At 41.0% G+C, this 27262-nt stretch overlaps 1 protein-coding gene and 1 long non-coding RNA gene across 2 annotated transcripts in view; one reads left to right on the plus strand and one right to left on the minus strand.

The window, feature by feature from the left end:
• Positions 1-671: 671 nt before the first annotated feature.
• Positions 672-27262, minus strand: part of LOC120443241 — a 55023-nt gene continuing 28432 nt past the window's right edge. The window contains exons 4-5 of the long non-coding RNA XR_005615267.1: positions 1526-1581; positions 672-1323 (exon numbers count right to left, since the gene is read on the minus strand). This is a non-coding gene — a long non-coding RNA (uncharacterized LOC120443241). The remainder of the gene's footprint in view (positions 1324-1525; positions 1582-27262) is intronic.
• btbd3b (BTB (POZ) domain containing 3b) lies at positions 18593-25430 on the plus strand. The gene is made up of 4 exons (XM_031737645.2): positions 18593-19525; positions 20452-20542; positions 22293-22411; positions 23062-25430. The coding sequence occupies exons 1-4, from the start codon at positions 19215-19217 to the stop codon at positions 24092-24094; spliced, it is 1554 nt and encodes a 517-aa protein (XP_031593505.1). The 5' UTR covers positions 18593-19214; the 3' UTR covers positions 24095-25430.

The following is a 27262-nucleotide window of genomic DNA, read 5'->3' on the forward strand; positions in this document are numbered from 1 at the left end:
TGACTCGAAAGCCTTTTAGTCTTCTTCTTAACTGCAAGGCTTTTTTTTTGGTTTCGCTTAAGAGAGACACTGCTGCAACCCTGGGCTGGCAGAGAAACCCAACAGAGAAAGTGTCACGCAGATCTTTTTTTTTTTGGCTGATGGTTGATGCATTTGTTTACCACTTTTTTCCCCTACAGTGAATTTTAGAAGCTGCTTCAGTCACAAGACGACAGCCCATCATGAAGCAAGAAACCAGTGGCCTTTATTTTCCCTGCCATGGTCCTTGACATCGTCTGAATGGCAGTGAAGAAGAAATCTAGCGAGACAACAGAGGCAGGCAGACAGGGCGAGGGGAGAGGAGCGAGGAAGAGAGGCAGAAAAAAGAAGACAGACAGACATGATCTGGGGACAGAATAAAGGAGAAAGGCCGCATCACCGTCAATAAGAAAAAGACTCCAACAACCACCTTGTGTCAATGTCAAGTCTGTAAAAAACACACCGCATGAAAGCCAGAGAGAGGTGAGTCACAATATGCACTTGAACCATGAGAGGCCAATTCAAACACTACCACGCTGGGAAGGATATTGCAGGGTGCATTGTGGGATAGCCTGATTATGGGGGAAGCAAAAGAGAGGAGGTGAGGGAATGAGTAACACAGGATTGGTCTCCATTATGCTCTCAGTGTGAAATCCAAACTCTTTATTGTTGTCATTAGCTCATCCTGTGTCCCACTTCTGAAGATTTGCATCATCCCCACTAAACCCCGTTTATTTATTTATTTATTTGCATGGAAAATATAGGTCATGCATTCATACAGGGCCATACATTTTTAATAGTTTTGCAGCTTTAATTCAAATGTCTGCAAGCTTCCCTATGAGCCAATCTGCCACAGACGAACTGAGCCCAAACAACATCAACAATGCATGGAGGGGCTGGGTGTCTTTGCAAAAACCCGGGGTGTTTAGAAACACCCCTGTTAATTTGTCTGTGGTGTGATTAATGAATCCTCTTTTCATACTGTGTGCTGTGAAAGCGAAGAACGGACAGAAATCTCTGCTTAATGCTGAAACAAACCCAGCATTGTTACTCATTAATGAGCATTATTTAACACGGGACAACATCAGGCAAACAGCAATGAAAAAGGTAGATGTGAAATGTCTATGCAGTGATCATCCGAGTAACCCGATCAGTTACATACTTTTGTGAGACAGCCGCAAATAATTTCATCCTTGTTTATGTTGATCAGTCTGGCTCCATTTCTAGGAGGCATGAAGGAGCCCGGAGGCTGTATGTGGCCTTTTCCTCTCCCACAGCGTGCTCCATCATTTCCACTCTTATGTCCTTAAAAAGAAATAGAGAAAGGTCACTGTGTCTGTATCTTCAACAGCAATCATCACTTCTGTCACTGTATGAGTCTAACATGTGTGCTCGCTATAATTAGCATCCTTAACGTGATAAGCTAAAAAAAAAAAAAAAAAAAACAACAGTTTAGAGAAAATGTCCTCTTTCAGTGGGACTTCACTCTTACCAGTGGTTTGTTTACCTAGTGGTTTGGATGTTTCACCAGCACTCAAGTCCTACCGCCAAAGCAACGAGTCTCTGGTATATTGATGGAAAGAAAGAGAAAGATTGATACTGTGGTTCCACTGATTCATTTTACGTCCATTAAATTTGATTAGACCGAGATCTGAAGCCCTCTGCTCGAGAACAAGGGAACATCTGCGTCACTTTTAAACAAGGTTCCTTCTGGGTAGCAACAAAGCGGTAACTGTCTCTCGGATGATAACAGGAGATAAAATGACAGTGAGGGGAAGATGTTAAGGACTATTTGATTCTTCATTTATTACCTTTCTCACATCAGCAGTTTGCCAAGTGACACCGCATTTCAATTACCATCATTTTCCCGCTATGAAAGCCCGCTGCTTTAAATGTGTGCCAAATTACTGACTTCTGTTTGTTGCTTTTGATCTCAATAGAGGCGCATCTGTTTGAAACCTGTTTAGTTCAGTGTCTGCTGCAATCACTAATGACAACATTTACCTGCAAATAAAGCCACGATTGTATGCACGCTTTAAAGTGTAATCTATTAAGTAATTGCGGTGAGCACATTAACAAGTCTGCATTCTTTGTGCAGGAAAGACAGAGCCGCTTCTTTTAGACAACCGTCATCCAGCTGCGGCAACAATGATACAAATGACGGTTGTTAGTTATGCTTGATAGAACAAAAGCAGACTGTTCCTCAGCTGAGCGGAGCGGTACTGTTATATCTTGAATGCATTAGATGGAGAAAAAAAAAATCAATAAATGTCTGCATGTTCAGCCTAGCAGAGGAAAACATATTTTTTTATTTTACGCTCTGTCTAAAAATTAAATTGCCAAGAAAACAGAATTTAACCATGGCTAAGTTGAGGCATTTTTGCATTTGTGTGGCCAGGATGCCTACCCACCAGTCCTCTGAGTGACTGCAAAGGAATGTACTCTTTGCATACACAAAGCCCAATCCTAATGAATTCTACATACCATCATTGTATCTTGCAATTAAGTATTTATCTAGCTTATCTAGTACATATTTCTGAAAGAATAACAGTTTTTCTTAATGATTAAAGTCAGGAAGCCCTCCATGCAGTATGTCTTAAATAACCTTCATATGAACTAATTTTGTTTGACATGAAGAAATTATATAGTTTAAGTTAGTAACCACACTTGCATTCACATCAGCAATGAAATAAACCACCTGTAGACTAATCCAAGAAGACATACAGCTGTAACTGCTGCTTTTACAAGTCAGTCTAATCAAAATCAGACTTCTGTGACCCTCTGTTCATATTGTACTACTGTTGCTTTACAGGAACACATACATAAAATATTGATTGGAGAAAATGACCATTTTTAAAAACTGTCTTCATTTTAGAATTAAATGCACAAGATAATAAAGCAGACATAATGTGCATGGGTGGGGATACTTTGTGAATTCACTGTACCAAGCTAACCTGCTATTCTAAAGTTTAGGTTATTGTAAGAATTAGTTCCTTTAACGCGTTGAAGAAAACAGGGAGTGTTTACAAAAGATGGAGATAGTTGCTGTGACACTGGATGTTGCTTTCTGTACTGTCCTTTTGAAGCTTTGATTTTGGCATTTTCTCTGTTGTGCTCTCGGTTTTATTTCTTAAACCACACGCTGGAGCAAAGGGTGGACCAGGCTGAGAATGCTGTCACTCATGAGGTAGCCATGTCCACGTGCACATTCTGTTTGCTGTCTATTTAACTCTAACTCTCTGTTAAACAGAGCTAGAGACCATAAAATCATCAGTTTTTTTCCCCTTGGGTCTCAAATCAATTAAGGAGGAAGTCTGTTTTCTCATAGACTTCAGGAGTAGCTGTAGCTCAGGAGGTAGGGCACCAGTCAGAAGGCCGGTGGTCCGATCCTTGGCTCCACCAGCCTACAAGCTCAGGCACATGTTTGGGCTAGGATGTTAAAGTGTGTGTGAATGTTAGGCAAGGTGCTTAGGCATAGAAAAAAAGCTCTTGTATAAATGTGTGTGTGGTTGGGTGAATGTAACAGTAAAAAGCACTTTGAATTCTCAGAGTACAAAAGTACCATATAAGTACAAGTACATTTGTAGAATCTTTAGACTTCTTTTTGCAACCAGAGGCAGGACCTCCTGACAGCAACCTCAAATAATGCAGGTTTGTCTATGTTAACATGAACGCTCACACTAGCACCCTGACAATTAACAAAAACTGTACCCAAACATAGTGGACATAATGACATAAAAACAACTTTAGGACCATAATTTGTACTTTTGAGAGCAGCACGTACAAAACAGGACCGATCTGTTTTGTTTTTTTCCAGACAAACGACACTGTTTAATGATTTAACAGCGTCGTCAATTCTCAACTCGACTCAAACGAAGACTTATAGCTGTGCTTGGATGTTTTCTGTTGATTTTTGCGCTTTGCACCAGCAGCGCCCGGTGCATGTAGCATCCCAGCTGTTGTAAAAGCAAAACCAGATATAGCCAGCTGGGTTCACAATTTATCAGGTTACAGTATAATGTCATTATATCACAAGTTAGTGGGAGCAGCTGGAGAGGCGGCATCGGGAAAAAGGGAAGAGAGAGAGGTTGCCTAACGCTGATGCATTGTTGAGTCAGGGCTTTGATTAGGTGTGCTCTCATTCTGGAAGTAGATTGCAGCATCATTTTGTAAAATTCATTCACTTGTTCCAAGTCCCTTGACACAAACTGCTAGCAACCATCAAGCGTAACCCACAAAAATCAAACTATGCATTATTATGATTCATATTAAGGAACAAGTTGTATAATAATAAAAATATTAATAATAACGATATTATTATTTTTATTATTAGATGAAGAAAAAATAATAAATAAAAAGACAACAAAAAGAAAGCAAAGCTATTCTACAAGTGTCTGTCTGCATGACTGACTCTAGGAAAGTATCCATGTGTGTGTCGACTATATATTTTTATCACAGTGAGTGCTGTGGTAATATTGCAGAGCTGCGATGAGCACCATCAGCCCTCTGTGGCACATCGGGGACAGCTGGATGTTGTCAGGCAGCTATAATGCTGATGAAAACGGGCTGATTGCAGCTCGCGGGCTCCTCCCACTTATAAATCAGCTTCACAGCACTCAGGGGTGGAATAGAGCAGCTACAAGCTGTGTCACACCTAGTGTACCGCATAGGTACTCTGCAGCAAACTGTATGTCCATATATCTGTCGTGCTGTCCTAGTGATACAGGAATATTGGCCAAAATGTAACATTTAGAATCCATGACCATAACCTGCTTTTCTCGCACAGTGTGCATCACTGTCATAATAAAATCAGTCACATGCATGCTTGTTATATTTTTGTTGTTGTGCAACCTTTGAAAATCAGAAGAATGAGAAGCTGATGCTGAAGGCTTTAACTCATTAAGACATAAAGTGTCTTATGTCGTGTTACTCAGTGAAAATGTTCAGTGATGTTCGGCCTTTTCTCTCGGCGGTGTTGAACGTGAGCTGAGAGGGATTTACACCACCCACATGGGCCGCACCACTGTCACACAAATGTGAAATTAGAAAGCATAGTTGTGCCATGCGGCTCCAAGAGCAGTATCATTCTAATTAGTGAGCTTTGGCTCCGCTTCAGAAACAAATTGAGATGTAAAAGGTCTCAACAGATTTTTTTTCCTCATAATGGCGTTGGACTTGATTGACGTCAGCACCTTTGAGAATGTAAATTTACAAATATGACATCGCTCAGGTGTACGGCACCTGTTATCTAATGTACCTTAAATCATTTTTGCAGTCAGCGGTATAAAAGAATGTTTAAATGTGCATCAGTGAAGCTTTATAAACCCTCAGCGGAATGATACATGCAGCGTGAGCAAATTAACCTGAACTATTTATCATTCACTGGCAGGTAGCACACACAGTAAAAATGGTTTGTATTCGAATTCATTCGTTATCTCATTTTCAGCGGTGTTACAGAAAAAAAATATAATTAAAAACAACATGATCTATCATTCACTATTGACCTTTTAACAAAGTCTACTTGAATTAATTGTGCTGAGGAATTACCAGATGCCCAAAGGGCGAGCACACACAACAATGAAAAAAAAATATTGTTTTGAACTGTCAAGTAGAACTGGCACCTTGCCTTGTTTGAGGCCTCAGAGAGGGTATTTTTTTCATTAGCACAGCTGAAACCATAATATGATACCTTTTTTGTGGCCATTATCCAAGCAGAGCTTTGATGACATTCATTTCCACTACAGCCTCGCAGCAGGGCAGATAAGGTTTTTGGTGGCAGGGCACCAAAACAACAGTCTCTTCCTCCTCCTCCTCTAACCCGAGCATCTCTCAAACCCAAGAGAAACTAAAACAACTTACAAAGTCATTGAGCTCTCACTAGTTTTTTAACATCTACCCATTTACTTTTTTATGGTTTGAACTTTTGTGTCGCTGCTGACTTGCTGAACACTTTGAAAACCTTCCCACTAGAAATCCAGCAGATTGCTAACTGCTAACAGCTTTGCCCACAGTGACACCGATCCCAGTGTTGTTGCTGTAAACTGGGCTCTTTGGGTCAGATAACAAACAAATGTTGTTCAAATGTCTCAAAACAGCACACACTAATCGGTCACTTCATTAGGCACACTTGAAAGAGTTGCCAACTGCTCTTTAGGACAAATATCTAATTAGCCAATCACACGGCAGTAATTCATGTATTTAAACACGTAGATACGGCCAAGAAAACCTGCTGAAGTTTAAAGTGGGCATCACAATGAGGAAGAAAGGTGAATTAAGTGACAGTGAACCTTGCCGTTGTTGTCAGTGTGAGTGTGTCAGAATCTGCTGCTCTGCTGAGGTTTTCCTACAAAACCATCTCTAGGGTTTAGAGAAAACCGTCTGAAAAGAGAAAATATCCAGTGAGCAGCAGTTCTCTGTGTTTGGATGCTTTGTTGACGTCAGGCGTCAGAGGAAAGTGGCCATACTGCTTTGGGCTGATAGGAAGGAAACCTGAACACACCGCACATGTAACCTTGAAGCAGATGGGCTACAGCAGCAGAACACTTGTGTCAGCAAAGAACAGGAAACCAAGGCTTCAATTCACAAAACATGAGCACATTACAACTGTGCTCGGCTCTTCATACTGGTTGCCTGTCCATTTTATTGTTGTTCTTGAAATTTTATTGTTTGCTTTTAAAGTTTTAAGGTGCCAGGAGGGCAACTTTTACTGCTGCAGCCCCCAAATTGTGTAATGAGTTTGTTCTACATATTAGTCTGGCAACACTTGAGGTCTTCAAATCACATTTAAAAATACACCTTTTCTCCATGACAATTAGCTTCTAGTCAGTTTGAGTCGATTTTCGGACACTTTTTAATCTTCTACTTTTAATAAAACCTTTTAAAGTCTTTTTAATTGTATTTATTTTAAACGTATTGTTTATTTTATTGTCTTATTTTTTTTTAACTTTTGTTTAATATGTGTTTTTTATTTTATTCCTGTCTTTTAATTGGAAAGCACTTTGATCAAGTAAGCTGTTTTGTTTTAAGTGGTCTATAAATAAAGCTGGATTGGATTGGATTGGAAAATTGGACAACAGAAGACTGGAAAAACGTTGGCTGGTCTGATAAATCGTGATTTCTTCACATTTGGCATAAACAACATGAAAGCATGGATCCATCCTGCCTTGTATCAGGCCGCTGCTGGTGGTGTAATGACATGGGGGATATTTTCTTGGTACACTTTTGACCCCTTAGTACCAATTGAGCGTTGTTTAAACACCACTGTGTTGTTGCTGTGACCATATCCATCCCTTTATGACCACAGTGTACCCATCCTCTGATGGTTGCTTCCAGCAGGATAATGCACCATGGTACAAAGCTCAAATCCTCACAAACTGGTCTCTTGAACATGACAGTGAATTCACTGCACTCAAAAGGCCTCCACAGGCCTCCATATCAATACAATAGAGCAGATTTGGTATATAGTGGAACATGAGATTGCCACCATGGATGTGCAGCCAACAAATCTCCAGCAACTGTGTGATGCTGTCATGGCAATATGGACTAAAACCTGTGAGGAATGTTCCCAACACCTTTTGAATGTGTGTCACAAAGAATTAAGGAACTTTTGAATGTAGAAGGGCTTCAAATCGGTACTAACCATAAACCCAACCGGACACTGAGCCTCATTTCAGAGCTAATCCAAGAAGTCATACAAAATCTCGCAATCAACCGTGTTTTGGAAGTCCTGACAACAGGCACACCGGATCTGAAATTCCATTTGGTTTGGTAACGGTTATATTTTCCTACCATCAACTGTGTTTCAGAGAATATGTCTGAGAGTTAAAAAAAATAAATATGCAAATCATGTTTTGCAATAAAAGCCAATCAAATATCTGGTCAGCTTCATTATTACCATCTGATGCTCCAAAATGAAATGGAATGAGATGTTTTTAAAGGTGTCATCACATTATCCTTATTAGTGTCATTTTGTTTATATTGCTGATAATAAAATTAGAAAAGGTCATTTCCCCCCCCTGCGGGGCTGCGCCAAGGCTTTGGAGAAATCATGAGAAATTAGCTGTGAGAAGGTTAAACCATCCACCTCCCACCCCAGCAGTAGGTAATTAGTATAAATGCATAAATCTAGGTGGTCGCAGCATAGGATAGATTCAAATAGCTGTGGAAAAATTTAAATGTTAATGCAGTGTCGGAGATTAAACTGAGAGAAGGAGAAGGGAGGAGGTCTGGGATAGAAAAGGATTAGGAAGCAGCTTTGAAGGGCTTTTCCCATGTGCTCCATACAACCATATCTCACTTTCTGCTTTTCTCCTGGTTTCTATAGGGACTGTTCTCACTCAGAAAACTCAATCTCCTCTCTGACCTTCTCTTGCCCAGCAATATCTGCTGTCTTCAACTTAAAATTTAATGATTTATGTTACGGGGACTTACTTTATGTCCCAATAAGGACGACAAGCCCCCATAATGTGACCGTGTAAACAGATTTAGGTCCCAGTATGATAAGCACCATGTGGACCACAAACATACACACACACATAGAGTTTTATGCTGCAGTATAAAACATCGGGATTACCTGACAGCATCCATATTGCAGCAAGCTAAAATATCTGACCACACGACATCTCGATTACACTATTTTACTGTTAAGTAAATCAATTTAATGTTTCCTCCAACCTAAAATATATCACACGGTTTAATAATCACATTGAACTGATATTAAAACACATAAATGTCTATTTTCATGTTTAGGATATGTTCACCATCCTCCCCTCGCTTTCCTTCTTTTTGTATGAACATGAGAGATATGATCTAGACAGCTGAGCACATCATTAATACTGTCCCACTGCTCCTTCCCTCCTGCTTTATTAAGACAGCCAGGAGACGCCCCCTTCTTCCTTAGCAAAAGGATCCTCATTACAAGCCTTCTCTTCTTCTCCTTATTCTTCCCCTCGCTCTCTCTTTGTTTTCTCCATGCCTGTATGTGCCTTGTCAGCACTCAGCTCCTTTGGTGCAGCTTGAATACATATGAAGCCTGTTTACATTAGCAAATGCATATACAGTATTTATCACCGTCTAACACAGTAGAAGTGCTACAATAATGTACAGTTCAAATACGTATTAGCAGACGATCCATTACGATCTGCATGATGGCTGGGCATTTTGTGTTAATACTCTGATTCCTGCATCTGCTTGGGTTGCAGACATTCTAAATCACATCACAGGATGAGCCATATGTTCAGCCTTTTCAGCGCTGATGGGACTCCCACCACCATCGTAGCAGCCTCGTCAACACATTGCTTTCCATATTTTTAGGTATCGGAGAGTCTGGTACTGTACTGTAGAAATAAGCATCTGTGTTCCACATGAGTCAGAGAGCATGCAGGCTTTACCTAAAGATCACTAAGCAGCTGATTTTATTTGACAACCACCTCCTGCCTGGTTGACATTATGCTAATCAGTGAAATCATTTGCCGATGTGAGGTTTGCTTGAAACTGCAGCCTGTTTGAGTTAAGCTGTCACTAAGTGAAATCAAAAACTGCGTGATGTGCAGGGGAGTTTGTGCAGGTGAGATTGTGGATTAGTAATCCAATGCTGACCTACTGGAAGTCTTGGATGCCGTAGTTGCATGATGATGAGCACATGAGGTTACAGTGTTTGGTAGCCTAAAATGATGGAATGAAAATACAAAATAATAATGAACTTTATTTATATAGCACATCTAAAAAACCAGCGGTACACCAAAGTGCTTGCCCAGGGACATATGGACTAAGGAGATCGACAAGATAGCTAGGGGCTAAATTATAATTTTAAAGGTGAGCAACAATATTTTAAATTGGATACGATATTTTATGGGTAACCAATGCAAATCAGCAAGAACGGGGGTGACAGAGGCATGCTTTCTAGTACCAGTCAGGAAATTAGTATTTTAACTACTTAAAAATAACAGATATTACACTGAATGAAAGATTCATGATTTGGGAGACACCAGAAAGACAAGCAGAGGTGCGGTGAATAATTTTAATTCACCGAATCAAAATTACATGAATAATAAACAAACAAACCCACAAATAATCACGATCATCACAGGCCAGGAATAACAAAAACACTGGTTCAAAAACTACTCACAGAGATATTTTCATAGACTGGAGGCTGCAGCGCTGCCTATACGAAACTGAGTGTGGTCTGTTTGCTCTGGGTGATATCCTTCCTCCTGCCGGGTTTACCAAAACCTCTGCAGGGGTGTCCAGTGACATGAGCTTTCACTTCAGTGTTAAATTAATGCTGGGAAAAACTAAAAGTTGTGTGTGACTATCAGTGTTGGGGTAAAGATTAGACTCCTGCTAATATATTATGATTACGCCATGTAATAATTAATCACAACAAACCTTTTAAAGATATTTGACAAGAGAAAATAGTGCATTGGGGTCTCTCCCCATCTTTGCATATTTGCGGTCAAATTGAAACAAGGTAGAAAAGGATACTTTCCAAACCGTGGCAGCGCCTGGACTTCAGCCAGTGAAAATCAATCCAAGAACCTGGCACCAACGTTTGTTAAGATTTAAAACAGCAGCTATCACTCTGATTGTAGAAGACCTGGGTAGCATCCTGTAGCGGCCTCAGCGCCCACACATCAGCAGCATCTCTTCATGGAGATCTTAAGGAACATCACGTTGAGAGAACATTAAGCATTTCCGCTGCAAAGCTTTCTAACAGCCTCGGTGATCTATGCGAGGCGGATAAGCTGTGTCCAGACTGGATTAGTATTGCAGGACAATCAATGTTGGTTATGTAATTTAGCACATTCCACGTCAGTGGTTTTAATGAATAATATGAGCTCATAAAGTACTGCTTTATGATTCTCATAAATTATTGAGGAAGCATATCCTTTAAGTCAGGCTCCTGAATAACTGTGCTGACAAAAGTGTTTGTAATTCACATATTGATGTTAGGTAAACGGTAGTAGAATTAGAAAGTGGATGAAAGAAATCCTGTACTTCCTGTGTGGGATGTATGACAGGTGATAATCACAAATAATCTAGATCTTCACAGGACTACACTTGCTGAAAATTACCAGTGAAAGCCTTCACTTCTCCAATTGTCTGCCAGCACTAAATGCAACTGAAAGAGGGTTTTACAGAAACGCCACACTGCAGCATCACCGACTAGACTGAGAATGCACTTTCAGGTACATTCTGTTTTTTAAAAACTTTTCCCCAGACAAATTTCAGCGTGAGTAATATCCTGACTCCCACTACACTTTAAGGTTTAGAAATCAGAAACTAAAAATCATTTTCCATTACCCCCCTGAACTCGTCCTACAATGAGCTGTCACTGGTAGAACAGCCGGTCCTCTGGTTTTTGCAGCCTACCTGCTACTCTGTGTCCAATAGCTGCAAGCCTGCACTGGAAAGCCAGAATACGAGTTCCAGGCGAGACATTTTGGTCAGGATGTCCCTAACTGTCGTTGCAGTCTAAACTTAGATTAAATCGTTAGGTTTTAATTTAACGCATTCATTGTCATCTGAAACAACTTCTCACTGGGCCGAGTGAGAAGCTGAAAACATACCACTTGACGTTCTCAGTTATTTCAGACATATTATTGTAACAAAGATATTTGCAAAGTATGTGTGAAGAGTTTTAAATCGGTGTCTCACTATGAACCTGAGTAGAGTTTTGTAAATATGTGTAAATTTGTAACTGTGTGAAGGAAAGTGCAAATGTGCTCAGATTTGCAAGTGCAGTGTATTAAAGAAAGTGTGAAACTGTGAAAGGGTATACAAATCTTCTGTCTTCCTGTACAGGAATATACAAATCTCCGTGTGTTGTTTTCTTTGTAGATGCTGTTTTCTTTGTGGACTGCTGACCTGTGCTGCTACTGCTGGAAAAAAATGATGCGCGTTGAGCGTGAGGATCGAACTGAGGGGTGTAATTATTTTCTGATTTATAATGTGTAAATATCTAGATGCCATCAGCTGAAAGGAACACCGGGCTGAAGCAAACAAACTCTATGTATGAATCCAATTTGCTTATTAATCCAATATGCTAGATTGTTCTTTAACCTCTGTATTTACAGCTATTTTCATGCACTCATCACAGGCATAAATTTCATGGTAATTCGGGGCTTTTAATGGTTTCTTTGAACTGTTCTTTCTCTGGGATGGAATTATTGTGCAGCATTAATTACTCTAAAAACACAAGATTTGCACACGTTTGTATTTATTTTGGATTTTCTGTAAACCGCACAGGGTCAAACGTATAGATACGGGTGCAAATATCTACATATCATCTTTTAATAAGTGGAGCTGAAAGTTCCACAATGTCTTTTAATTTGACAAGACCAAGGATTATTAACATCGTGGTACTTTTTCTTTGAAAAAGATTTGTTTGACAGCACTCATTGGATCGACTGAACTCAGTGAAGATGCATGAAGGGGAACTGTAGCTTTATATAAGTTGTGAACGTCTTGTGGAGTCATTTCTAAACAATTCTGCATGTAAATACAAGTTCAGACCTGTCACTTATTTGCCAAGGTCAGGAAGAAGACCCAAACTGTCACGCTCAAATGAGGGGAAATTGATTGGGATGTTCAGGAACAGGAAGGTTAAACCTGCCAATAACTGAAAACTGCTGGAAAATCAGCATCAATATCCAGATCGTAGCAAGTTTTACATCGCAATGGACTAAGAGGCTGCCAACCAAGAAAGAAGCCCCTGCTCCAAAATCGACACCTTCAAGCTCGAGTGAAATTTGCACCTATTTGGTCACATCGAAGCAGTATGTTTGATAAACGTCAGGCTTTCAAACCGAAGAACATTTTACCAGCTGTCAAGCATAAATATATATATATATATATATAGCATCATGCAGTAGGGCTGTTTAGCTGGAAGCGGTAGGGTATGCTGCACAAAGTGGATGGGATAATGAAGGGGGACTACCTTCAAATTATTACATTTCACATCAAATCAACAGCCAGATGGTTAAAACTTGGACACAACTGGAAGTTTGATCCCAAACACACACCAAAACTGGTTTTGGAATAGCTAAAGCAGCCTAATTCTGCCAAGACGCGTAGACAAATATCCAGCCAGAATTGTGCCAGGAGCTTGTTTATGGCTACCAAAAGAGTCCAGTCGATGGACAACTTCCTACCTATTTGACCAAATATTAGTGGTGGTGCATGGATATATTTGATCCTGTATGTACACAAATCTTGACTTTGTGTGGGTTGGATAAAATCCAAAAGAAAACCACACTTCTTCATCAAATTCTCATTAAAGATCTATGCTGTACAATCTTTCCACCCTGTTCAAAGAAATAATCAAAAGCTTGAAATTACTAGGACATTCATGCCCATGATTAGTGTATCTTAACTTCTGGCCACAACTGAAACTTTAAAAACAAATGTACGTGTCTTTTATTATGAGTGAAAACTGAGACACGAAAAACAGATAATTCAAATAAACTTCAAGCACCTCAAGACAGTAGAGAAATCAGGTGGATACAACCTCAGATACCAATAAAGCCATCCTGCAGCATAGCTCGCGCGCACACACCAAACACCATCTATCAAGGTCTTTCAAGGTTTCCCAGTTGCTAACACAAATGTCAAAATCTTTCAGCATAATTACCAATTTAATACATGCAGCACCAATAAGCTGGTTTGCACACACAAGCCAGTAACAGTCTCCGGCAATAAGTTGCAAGGTCAATGGTCTAGACAACAAATAAAAAGTGCCGTGATTGAGCTACACTGCCGAATTACCCGAAGGGCACAATACGTAATACATCTGCAAAGACCATCTCACATCACATGCAAAACATTTAATCACAATGAAAATTATGGCTATTGGGTTTTATGTGACAGCAGCGAGAGGGTGATGAGTGAGCAATGGTGGAAAGTGTGTGGGAGTCAGCGTGTGAGCATGTGGTGGGCCAGGGTTATAAGGTCTTCTCTACACTGTCATTACTGTGTCCACGCACTCAGCAGTAGCAGCTCGCGCACACATAAACACGAGTAGACATGCACAGACACACAATCGCATAGCTCCGGGACAGATGCATAAGGATAGGCAGATACATATAGAAAAAGACAGATAGTGTAAATGTGTGGGGGAATGAATCCATGCTAAAACAGCTGTTCCTGTGCATGTGATCCAAGAGTCTTTTGGCTCCTCCAGCCCTCCTACAGTTTCTGTGTATTTCTGTGCTTTCTAGGCAAGTAAAATTACCCCCATACATCTTCTGCCTGTGACATATTGATTGTGAGCCAAAGGAGAGGCTATCATCTCATCTATGGTCTTGTTGTCTTCTCTGGTGTGTTAGGCTATTTGTTAGACAGGACGTTGTTAAAAATTCCCTTTGATAATCGATGTTGATTGGTTTTCCTAGAGAAATCTTTATTGTGCCATTGTTAAAACTAATTCTGACAAGCTGATTATGCAACGGAGGCTAAATCTGGAATGACAGGCAAAATTAATCCTCTGATGCTCGATGTGAAGAAGCAGGGAAAACTGGAGAGTGCAGTATTAGAAAGAGGGTATCGATAAATGACACGTTTTAATTTCATAAACACGCATCACGTTGCGTTTTAACTTGCACGCACACACGCACACAAACTCACACTGTTCTTGTGTTTGACTGCCTGTTCACTCCTGGACGCCGACTAGCAGCTCTATTTTTCAGGAGCTTTAAGCCCCATCTCTGGGCAGACGCCATCATCCCCCCCCATTCCACCTGTCAGGTGCCCTTGCCTGCTTTAACAGTGGCAGCAGAAGGGGAAGGCTACTGGGAATGTGGGGGGAGGCACTGGACGAGTTGCTGGATCCTGTCCCTGCATTCGTGTGCCAGGCGTGCATCACAGTTCATTTCGCAGCCTCCTCTCTCCTCCACTGTGCTCAGCCAAGCCTCTCAGCAGGTGTCTCTCTGCAGAAGAGTTTTGCCACTACTCAGAACAGCATCTCTGTGCTCCAACTCACGAATGGCAAGCAGCCACTTCCGCAACATAATTAATGACCCTAGTACTCAGTGAGTTTTGAAGAAATTATACTTAGATCCTCCCACAAAACTCCATTAATATCACTTATGTTCACTAATATTTTAACACCGAGAACTTCCAACTCTGATCTCTTGAATAAGTGCATGCAGTTGTCTGGCTACATTCTGAAAATGCAATTTAATCTTAAATTTACCCCTGCACATCACTTCTCGTCTATTTGTTCTGTATTGAAAACTTTTTGGAAATTTAAATAAGCTAAAGAGCAACTTTCAAATACTCAGGTATGTTTCTAACAACTGCAGTATCTGTTCTACTTTGTCCAGCTTTTCTGGCTTGTATGCATTGCACACTGGCTGCACCGGTTACTTCTTAGAAGATGAAGGTGTCCTGGTATACCTACTTTGAAGATAAAGGTGTTGCATTGAGTACGGTCATCAAGAAGCAATCAACAAAGGCACAGCTGGACTTCTGCTGCTTTTTAACTTCGCCTTTTGAAGTTAATAAACCCGAGGTTGGAGCAACGCGGGGCCTTGAAAATATGAGGGAAATGTTTAAACGGCATACCTGCATGAAGAAAATAAGACGATTTAATACTTTAAGTGCACTGCTTTCGTACTACTACCTCAAAAACACGCAAGAATAACACATTTGGCACTGGCTCTATCAGTAATTATTATTAATTATTAAAGATTAAAATATGACTTTTTGTGTCAGCCTATTCTTGAGTAAAATCATCAACATTTAATCGTCGGTGATTCAAGAACTGCTATAAATTTTTGTCCACAATGCTGATTGCTGCTCTACGTTAATGTTTTCCTTTTCTGTGAAAAAGGCTGACTGTGTGATTAGAAAGTGTGAGACAAAAAGGTGATGTTGACGCTGTGACAAACACCATCATTATTTCCTCCTCTCACTCCCAGCCTGAATGTGTGAATAACAAGATTACGTTTTCTGCTGATGAATGGAGGGAAAATGTAATTAAAGAATGCAGGAAGCCATTTAAGGTGATATATAGTGACACCCTATTTATCGTGTACTGTACAGCCGCGTTACCGCGATGCCAGATAAATCACAAAACTGTCAGTTTTAACATGTGTATTCTGTCACTGGTTATCCAGATTGCCTCCTAAAAACACTATACACAGCTTTAATGTAGCGTTTAGTGGTGACGCCGCTGTGGAATATTTAAATCAAAAGATGCACAGATACATTAGGCCTTTTCATTTACTGTCCCTATTGTTGGTCTGTATGTTACATTTCTGTCCTGCTGTTGCTTGTGGAAGTGGTTACCAGGGTAACATCTCTAGTGGCCTGCAATTTGAGAGTATGTTGCCCTGTAATGTTGGCTCCATGTTACCATAGCAAATTTTCTCTGTTCTACAGGGTACACTGTAGAGGGGACTTAGTGGGCTAATGCTCCTCGGCGCAACAAACACTAAGACAGTTAATTAAGGTTTATGGAAAAATCAATACAGTGACAGTGGTTCAGGGAAGACTTTCTCTATTAAATCTATTCATCTTATCTTGTTCTTTTTGTCAGTTTTATTCTCACTCTTACAAATATAATATGCTATTTTACACCAATGAACAGCATTTAATAGCTGCGATAGCGCTGCCTAAAATAGTACTGTTATAAATGTACGTGTACACAGTAGCAGGAGCGGCAACAGCAACATGCTATGAAATAAAGGAAATTAAACACCCGATTGCTACACGATATATGTCTGCAAGGCCATTTAAACCACCGGCAAACAACTGAATCGTCCCAGACGTTTAAACAGAATCCCCACTGTGCTCAGGTTTAACTAAACAAAACCAAAAAAAGCAGGGAAAAATATGAGTCATGCATTTTAATTAGAGATTCATCTACTGTTTACTTTCTTTGAAGATGGCTTCTTGACAGCCACCCTTTCAATGAAATCGTTTCTGATGATGTTTCATTTGGATGTCTCATGTCCTGTGTCAGGTCTTTACTGGAAGGACATGACTTTCAGGCTCTATAGATGTTCTTTTTTAGGACTACCACCTCTTCTTTTGTCCTCCACTTGACCAGGTTTGTCAGATTTTTTAAGAACACATTTCACACTGTGCCAAGATATGCCACGTTTTCTGCTAATAGCTCTTTTTTGTTGCAAAAACAATCTTTCATTTCTTTTAAACTGTGTTGTCTTTGGCATTTTTCATGGATTCAACCAAAGAAATGAGAAGAAATTATGTGTTTTTGTGATGGGCTGCTGGAAATAAGTCCCTAAAGGTGCAATTTAGAATAGGATCCTTTCTAAGTTGTCTGTTCTGCTTCGACACAGCACTGGTTCATCATTTGAGTTAGGTGCTTTTTTATGCTTGAATGATTCATAGGTCAATATTAAGTGGTTAAACAAACAAAAGAAAGATTTCTCTGAAAATGGTCAAGTACCAGGACTGGACTGAAAAAAAGTGAATAACCAACATCCACAGAAAATCTTTAGAAAGACCTTCGGAAAGCCTGGAGAACTATTGCTCAAACCCACTTAATTATAAGAAAGCCTGGCTCCTTGGAAGCAAAACATAAAGAAATGATGGTTGGCTTAAGACTTTTGCGTAGTACTGAATGTCAGCAAAATATTTTAAACCACCGCCGCCGCCAAGCAGCTAAATCCTCCCTTCAGTTTAAACAGAATCCCCACTGTGCTCAGGTCTAACTAGAGTAAAAGAGCAGAGGGAAAAATATGCATCATGTTGTACACTGTGTAGAGAGTGCATTACATTCAGAGATTCATGTACTCTCCTGAAGAGATGACCTAACAAGGAAGCCTAAGTGCAAGCACGTTTGCCTTTTGAGTACTTCAAAACAAAAAAGGCTCTGAGAAAAGATCTTTGTTATTACTAAAAAGCAAAGAAAAAAGCTATTAATTAAAATCTGAAATATTTAATGCTTTGGGGATATTAACACATTGCAACATGTTACAAGATCAAATTCTACAAATAAAAATATCCTGAGTATAACTAGCTTTTTGGCATGAATGGGCATGCTATAAATCTTTTACTGACTGAAGTCTACTAAAGTTTTGCAGAGGTAAGAAGTCTCATCAAAGCAGCCCAGGTGAAAAATGAAGTTGAAATTCAACTGTTTGTGTAATGTACGGAAACCTCATTTAAATAACGAGTGATTGTCAGACCACTCAAGAATTAGGCAAATGCTGCCCTTAAAAAGCCTGTGTAAGTTTACATTGTCCTTTTGCATTATAACATAGTCTGCATTTACTGGACTCAATCAATACTGCTGCTTCAGGTAAAGGAACCACAGAAAGTAAAGCCGGAGATAAATATATCATTCTTATGGGGCATGGCTGTCACTTTAATTGAGCTTAATTGACATTCACTATTGCATATTCAAGTATGTGCTGCTATAGGCTGCATTAGCCAATCATGAATGCTGTGTGTTGCCATTGGCTGAGCTCCGGAGAGAGCCATGTACTGTGTTGAGAGAGGGTGGGGAGTGGTGGGGGGGGTCTCCTCCGCCTCCTCTTCCTCCTCCTCTCTCTCCCTTTCTCTCTCTCTCTGCACTCTCTCATTCAACCTCTGTAGTCAGCAGAATGAGAGGCTGAGCAGAGCGGAGCAACACGGCATCCACGGCTACAGCATCCTGCAGAGGACTCTTGCTCCATGGAGGAGAGGAAGAGGAAAAAAGAGGCCGTGTTGGAGAAAAACGGGTAGATCCACACATGAAAAGAGAGCAGAGAGGGGAAGGAAAGCACAGAAGGAGTAAGAGCGCGAAATGAAAGGAACTGATTAAACAGCGTTGCTTGAGGACCACTGCAGCTATACTAAATCTGGAGCTGTCAGGCCAACCCTCAGCGAAGCAGTGAGTGAGAGAGGCGAGGGAGCAGAGGCGAGAAAAAAAAGTGATTTAGAGAGCTGATCTCATCACTCTGGACTAACAGGGATGGGACCCACAAGAGCCTCTCCGTCAGCAGATCAAACTTCACACAGGAAAAGTGCCTTTCAATCACCAGTGTGAACCTGCCTCTTTAGAGGAGAGAAGGGAGTTATTCTATTAGTTCCCTAAAGGTCATACAAACCTCGCACAGGATCTTTGACTGCTGCGCTGCTGAGTGCAGCTCAAGTCTCCACTGTCCTCGCTCCCCCATCGCACCTGCCTGCTCCCGGTGAATGTTTTCTCTGCATGCACACTCACTGCTCGGCAGTTGAACACACTCATGGTCGATGCCAAGGGAAGGAACATGAAATGTCTGACTTTCTTCTTAATGCTTCCTGAGTCAGTGAAAAGCAAGTCAAGTAAAAGCTCCAAGAAAGGGAATGCAAGTGGCAGCTCCAAGCTGCCCCCAGTCTGTTATGAGATAATCACACTTAGGAGCAAGAAAAAGAAGAAGATGGCAGCGGACATTTTTCCCACCAAAAAGCCGGCATCCACCACCACAGTGCAACAGTACCAGCAGCAGAACCTCAACAACAACAACACAATTCAGAACTGTAACTGGCAGGGACTCTACTCCACTATAAGAGAGAGGTAAGGAAAATCTGCAAGTTTTATTAACATTTAGATCAAAAAGATGAATTGGACGATTAGATTTGAGAATGTCCCATAAAGTTCACTCCATTTTAATTGGTTTACTGAATTGCACCCGTCTTACATTTAAAAATGTACAGCAAAACACTTCATCTACTAAAGTAGTAGGCGTGACGGGTGGTGCCTGTGTTTGTGAGTGCATGTAGGTTTGAGCAGGGGTGGGTGATATCTCTGCCCTGCCCTCCATCTGACAGGGGAAACTCTGTTTACACCCTTTCTGCCTCCTGCAGACTTTGCCGCTCTGACACAACAGAGGGCGGACAGTCACAGCGAGTGCGTTTTTTTCAATGCACAACAGGCAGAGGGCCGATCTGTACTAAAAGCAAAATATTTACCTTGGCCTATCAGTAAAGGATCCCAGCGGTCCAGCGCAAAATGTGTGTTTTCTGACCCGGCTTTGTTGTCTCTCCAGAACATCATGGGGCTGTTTACCCACCCCTGTGACATGTTCCACTGCTCAATAATATATGAACGCAGCTTTATTGTTGGTCCCATTCTTTCACGGTGGGGATTTTCCACTGACTTCATCATCTTCTCCCTCTGTCTTTATGTGGAAAGAATGAATAAAAGAACATAAGGATAAAAATGATGAGCTTTCATTGCTCTGTGCAAGACTTAAATTTTAATTCAAGTACCTGGCACACTTTGCACACTCATAAAACTTGTGTTTAGAGTGTTTAGAATAACAGGAAAGATCAGAGTACATGTGATGTACGATATTTGGTTTAATTTCTCCTAAAAGCTACAATCGCTATTTGGTAAAAGGTTAAATTAAACAGAAAGAAAATCCTTAATGTGCCTTAAAATCACCTAATTTTCTGTTTTTCCACCCCGCCCCCTCCTTTTTTGTTTCTTTCCCTTTGTAGAAATTCTGTGATGTTCAACAATGAGCTGATGGCAGATGTTCACTTTGTTGTGGGTCAGCCTGGAAGGACCCAGCGACTGCCGGGACACAGAGTAAGAATTTTAGCATCGAGTGAAGTTCCACTAAAAGGCTGGAAAATGAACAAACAAGCAGCCATGCAGGCTGGCCCATTGTTGCTCATATCATACAAGCTTGAAAAAACATCTTTCCTCTTTGCCAGCCATAATGAAACTGATGCCTTTTGTGCTCCACGCTCACTTCCGCACCATGTGTCTTTTCGAGACAGTCCTCAATTATTTATGTAAATGAGGCTGAAGGATGGAGGCACAGAGTGAGTGAAGGAGGAAGGGCTATCCTCTTCAGCGGTCGCGTCGCGCAGGATGGAGCGTCTTTGTCTCCGCTTTAGCTCAGCTTTTCATGAAAATGCTCTGCAATTACTCAACTTTTAATCAAACACCCCCAACAACACACCGTAACGACGATAAGACGCAGAGTGAGGCACGTCCATGTGTGAGCCTTGCACCCTGCACAAACTTTTGTACTCATTTAACTGATTATCCTTTAGGTTTGACATGACAGTGCAATTTCTAGTGTAAATACAGCCGAGTGGGGCCCAGTTCACCCGGTCTATGGCTGTCATCTTGACTGCTTAGTCCACCCTCCGACCTCATGACTTTTTCATGATTAGCACATAAATCATTTAAAAGTCATTTCTGCTGTTTGATTGTGATTAGAACAGTCGCATGAATTTGTAAGCGCACAAATTTCCACATCAACAGGCTCCGAATGGCTCTGCACGGGTCATTTTTAATGTTCTTTACATGGGACCAAAATGTGTAATCCATGAATGGGTGCTGCAATGCACTTTGTACACTTTAGAGCGCAGTTATGGAAGGACACTGACTCGACTGTGCTTTATGCTGAGGCAATATGGCAACGAGATATGACACTCAGTGCAACAATCTTTATCGTGTCCAGTTGGCAGGAGATTGAATATGCCTGCTTTTTGTTAACAGCTCTACCATAGTGGGATGGAGGGTGAAAGTAGAAACAGTCATTTATGTCGATATCTTTAAAAAATAACGGGCCGCAAGGTGAGAATAATATTATTCCAATATGCAGCGTATGGATTCTCGTCTCTAAACGCACATCAAAGAGCATCTGTCTTTCGGCTGACCTTGCTTAATGAAAATAAGCATGAATTTCAGAGTATGACAACAGCCACAAAAACAACGGCATTGTTTCCAAAAACCTTTAGATTTGCAAGGTTTATTTTCGACTAGTGCGCATGCAGTTCACTTCGGAGAAATTCTGTGTTCTTTATACCACCCACATACCCACCTACACACACTTGTGCCGCACACACACACACACGTATGCACAACGCAGGCATGAACACAGAGACCTTAAACTCGGGTTTAATAACAGAATTCAGCGCATTGTCTAATAAACTATTAGTCGCACAGTCATATTGAGTTGCATGTGATTTCATCATACGTTCAGATGAGTCATTAGTTTGAGAAATTGAACTTTTGCTGCACTCGGTTCAGTAGTGTCACAAGCAAATACAAGTCTTCTTCATTAGAAAATTGCATCCGTGCCCTAAGGGAACACAGTAATTGTCTAAGCAGCGCTGAGAAAATCAACAGGTGCGATTTTTGCCAACGCACAAAGGGATTTGTGTTTTTACGTGAATGCACTGAGATTCCCCACTTCAAATAGTCTTCCTCCATTTTCCAGATGTTAGTACATGTCACATGAATTACACTGAAGTCACAGATAAACTGTTTTCATTTTGGTTTTTCCCCTCCGTCACTCTGTTTTCTTTGCTTCTTTCAACAGTATGTGTTGGCTGTGGGCAGCTCGGTGTTTCATGCCATGTTTTACGGTGAACTTGCTGAGAACAAGGATGAAATCCACATACCAGATGTGGAACCGGCAGCATTTCTGGCAATGCTGAAGTAAGGATTCTCTAAATTCTTCCTTCGACTGGGCCCGTTGACCTCGTAGTGCTTTAGTTGAACAAGTGGCCTATGGGTGAAAAAAGAATAATTTGATAAGACTGATCTGTATCTATTTCTCTGGCACATCTCAGATAAAACTGTTAAGTAAGCCTTGACAGACAAATGAGATGAAGTGTTCTTTATATATCTCAGGGACAGAATCTATATCTGTCTGTTGTACTTGTTCATTTCATTATACTTTCAAATTTTCCTGTTGAATCCCAGGATATTTTTTCTACCTCCTCGTTGCCTTCCTTTCATCACTTTTATTTCTGAGTTTTGTTTCTCTGTCCTTGCAGGCAAACTGTGATAGGTGGTAGACACAGACGTAGGAGGAATACTATTATGTTGGCCAGTTTGATAAGTTTGCGCAGCGATTTTTTTATCTGGCGAGAATCTCGTTTCGTTCCTCTCTTACAAATTTTTGAACAGATACAGGAACGTTTTCCTTACAGCACTTCAATGTCAATCACTTACAATCATAATTATTGCATTATTGTTTGAATCATGTCATCTAAATTAACGATCATAGAAAACACATTTACGCCGTGCCGTTTTCTTGTCATTTCTCCGGTGTTTGCTGAGAAATTCCTATTTTATGTCAACAGGTACATTTACTGTGATGAAATTGACCTGAGTGCTGACACAGTGTTGGCCACTCTTTACGCTGCCAAGAAGTACATTGTCCCTCACCTGGCACGTGCCTGTGTCAACTTCCTGGAGACCAGTCTGAGTGCCAAGAACGCCTGCGTGTTGCTCTCTCAGAGCTGCCTGTTCGAGGAGCCAGAGCTGACACAGCGCTGCTGGGAGGTGATTGATGCCCAGGCCGAGCTGGCGTTACGCTCAGAGGGCTTCTGCGACATCGATGCCCAAACCCTGGAGAGTATCCTACAGCGGGAAACACTCAACGCTAAAGAGATAGTGGTATTTGAGGCTGCACTTAGCTGGGCAGACGCCGAGTGCCAGAGACAAGAGCTCACCTCGTCGACTGACAACAAGCGTAAGGTTTTGGGCAAGGCCATGTACCTGATACGTATCCCTACGATGGCTCTAGATGATTTTGCCAATGGAGCAGCCCAGTCGGGCGTGCTGACGCTTAATGAGACCAATGACATCTTCCTGTGGTATACAGCTGCCAAGAAGCCAGAGCTGCAGTTTGTCAGTCAGCCTAGGAAGGGCCTCACCCCCCAGCGTTGCCACAGATTCCAGTCCTGTGCCTACCGAAGCAATCAGTGGCGCTATCGGGGCCGCTGTGACAGTATACAGTTTGCAGTGGATAAAAGAGTTTTCATTGCTGGGTTTGGACTGTATGGATCTAGCTGTGGCTCAGCAGAGTACAGCGCCAAGATCGAGCTGAAACGTCAAGGAGTACTGCTTGGACAAAACCTCAGCAAATACTTCTCTGATGGTTCCAGCAACACTTTCCCGGTGTGGTTTGAGTATCCGGTCCAGATCGAGCCCGATACCTTCTACACCGCCAGCGTGGTTCTCGACGGGAATGAGTTGAGCTACTTTGGACAGGAAGGAATGACAGAAGTACAGTGCGGGAAAGTAACATTTCAATTCCAGTGCTCCTCAGACAGCACTAACGGCACTGGGGTGCAAGGAGGGCAGATCCCAGAACTTATCTTCTATGCTTGACAAGACCTGGTTAAACTTCTGGCTGATTCTCAGTGCACTTTTGAAAATGGAAATGTATCACTTTGTGCATAGTGTCACTTTCTGTTATTTATTTTTGTCACTATTGTGCAGGAAAAAAAATCAGATCTCAAAAATCTCAGACCTGTGAAAGGATCTTATGTGTTTTGGAATTTAGTAAGTGGTCCACTTGAGTAGGACCATATATGTATATGTTTCAAGATGTGGATTTACACAAATACAACAATCAACTGGTCTTAACGTCCCAAAAAACAACAAAGAAGCAGACATCTTGCACTAAATGTGCCTGTAGATATTAATATATTGTACATTTGAAATGTATATATAATTCCACAACTGTGGCCAGTGCTGCCCACAAAGAAATCATATATAATGAATATGCTACAGTATGTTTATTATTTCTATGCTTGCATAGAAGGCACATATAGAGCAGCAATACTTCACATTCTATATTGTATGATGAACATTTCATGTCACGACATCATCGGCATCACAAAGGAAGTGAAAGTGGCTGTGTGATATTCAAAACCAACACCACATTTCAAGTCACGATTCCATTAAGAAAAACAAAAAAACAAAAAAAAGTGATTCCTGTTGTATGTACGAACCATTCGAGAAGTTTCAATCTGACTCTTGATTGATTCTTTGACTGTAGTAACAGGGCACTTAATGAGGGCTTAAGGGGTCTTAGATTAGGGAGCACTAGATATAAGTCACACAACCCCTCTGTAGCATGTTGCTCTACACCTACACCCACTCCACTGAGGTTCCAATATCTTTACAGTTAACATTAGGACTTCTGTCTACTCACCACTAAATGGTAGAGCAAGGGATTTCTTTGATTTTCTATCTAAACCTGTCTGCACTGGAGTACTTACAGCATGGGCAAAGCGGCTCCATTTCATCTGATGTGTACTACTAATTGTTCTGGCGCCTTGGTTTTGTTTACAGTGAAAAAGATCAACATTGATTCTGTGTTAGAAGCCGTTTATGGACTTTTACTTCCCTTAAAAACCCTGCGCACTCTGAACTGCTGAGCACTCCCTCCCAATGTGATCGTACAGTATCAGTATTTGCAGAAGCATACTGTACATGCTACAGAATTGCACTGATGTTGGTTTGTAAATGAATTTGTTTTGTTTTACTCCGGCGAGGGAGTTTTTTTTTATTTATTTTTTTATTTACTGTGCTACTGAATATTCTTCTGCTGATGACAGTGGACGGGTAAGCTGGTGTTCATGTCCTGTGTTTACGTGCTACAGTGCTGGGAGACCGACGAATGTGTATGGTTGTTGATGACGCAAATAAACAAAAAGAAGTGGTGCGTTCTGGCTGTGTAGCCCATCTGTAAAAAGTGATAAAGCTACGTACTTTGCCTGAAATTAGGAGGGGCGACAGATGATGCCCATCGGCACTGCAGTGATTTACAACGCCAAGAAGAACTCTGTTGATTGATGATGCCTGTCTTCATCCAACTTTTACATCCTGTCTGTCAAACCCTAACTCTGCTCCGTCTCCCGATTAAACACGTAATATTACACCTCACAGCTTAGCCAATATTGTATGCTATCTTGCCTGCCATTATAAAGAATGGCTCCTTAAGGCCATCACATCTCACGATTCAAAAGATAGAAAACAAATCGAAAAACAATCTCAAAGCACCAAAGTTTTTCATTCACAGCTTGGCTGCTTGACCCAGAGTTGATCTTGAAGCATCTGTCTCCTGAGATGAACTCAAAAATTTCAATCACAGATACCATTCTCATAGATGATAAAACAATAAAGTAAAGGCAGATTTTTAATTCTTTCTGATTGCCTGATACGCTATAAAACTCCCAAACAAGAGTCATTGGTTGAATATATATAAGCAAATCTTTGTGAGCTGTGCGTTCAAAATGATAATCCCTCCTGGGAGCTCAGGGCAGGTACTTGATTACAAAGGCACTCGATAATACCGGGACTAGGTTTGACACTGGCAATGAGCATAAGGTTCTTGATGAATTGAGCTCAATCGGTTGGGGGTGCTTGGTGCTTTAGTGCAATTTTTCATGTCTGTGGCACTGATGTTGTAGGCAAAATCATTAATTGTATTAAAGGAGGTCGGGGACTAAAATGTGCCAGGACTCCGGCCTCCCTTCGACACACACACACTCATTTTATAACTGTGACAGATCTACGGAGGAAAACGACAATTCAAGTACACTTTCGATTTCGCAGAATGTTAATTAGCATTTATAACACAAACAACCCCAGTGCAGGGATTACTGAATTCGTGTCACCTTCGATGCAAAAGCAAAACCCCCACATCACTGGAGAGACCTCTCCTCGCTTTGTTCTCCTGGAACAGCAGCTACTCGAGCCCATCAATTTGCTATTTTTTTTTCGCAGTTATTCACAGTCAGCTCAGAAGGCAGGATATCTGCCAGAGGCTACCAGCTCGCTGCCAGAGCTGCGGTGGGAACACCTCTGCTCTACGTGGCGCACATTACCAAAAACGACTACTGGATCAATAACAAGACTTCAATCAGCAATTGTATCGGGGGCTCTAATTACTCACAATTGCACGCTATATATTTCAAAACCCTCAAAGATATAAATCTATCACGCACTCCTTATGCGCTTAGGCTATGTTTAATAAAAACAGTATTTTTATTTTACGGGAGGTGACAATTACTGTGGGAACCCGTTTTAATTATATGAATGAAATGCAATTAAATCCTACTTGTTCGAGAATAAAATGCATGGTTAGGCCTCTAATTATGATGACTTTGTCAATAGAGGGAAACATATGAGACATATCACTGATAAGCAACTCAGTATTTTCTTCCAAATCAGCAAACTGCTAACATACAATGCTGGATAAGAACTTGCTACAGAATAATTTATGAACAAGTGTCATAAAAGGTGCTATATATAAATATATATAAATGCAGAGCATTGACTGAAATTTGCAAAACATAAATGAGGTTTGTAAAAAAAATAAAACATTTTAAAAACATGGTTCAGCGTGGGAAGGCAAAAAGGGAAAACGGGGGTTGGTGGGTATTGACTCAGACTGGGCACATATTGCCCAGGAAAAACTCACTCGGGGTTTAATTACTGTTCAGTACAAATTAAGGATGAAAAGATTCGGTCTGACTTGAGGGAGAA

This window comes from Oreochromis aureus, linkage group 13, assembly GCF_013358895.1.
Source record: "Oreochromis aureus strain Israel breed Guangdong linkage group 13, ZZ_aureus, whole genome shotgun sequence".
NCBI lineage: Eukaryota > Metazoa > Chordata > Actinopteri > Cichliformes > Cichlidae > Oreochromis > Oreochromis aureus.

Coding starts and splice junctions, on each gene's coding strand:
- btbd3b (XM_031737645.2), top strand. CDS start 19,215: ATGGTCGATGCCAAGGGAAGGAACATGAAATGTCTGACTTTCTTCTTA. Junction 19,526..20,451: donor TACTCCACTATAAGAGAGAG/GTAAGGAAAATC, acceptor TTCCCTTTGTAG/AAATTCTGTGATGTTCAACA. Junction 22,412..23,061: donor GCATTTCTGGCAATGCTGAA/GTAAGGATTCTC, acceptor TTATGTCAACAG/GTACATTTACTGTGATGAAA.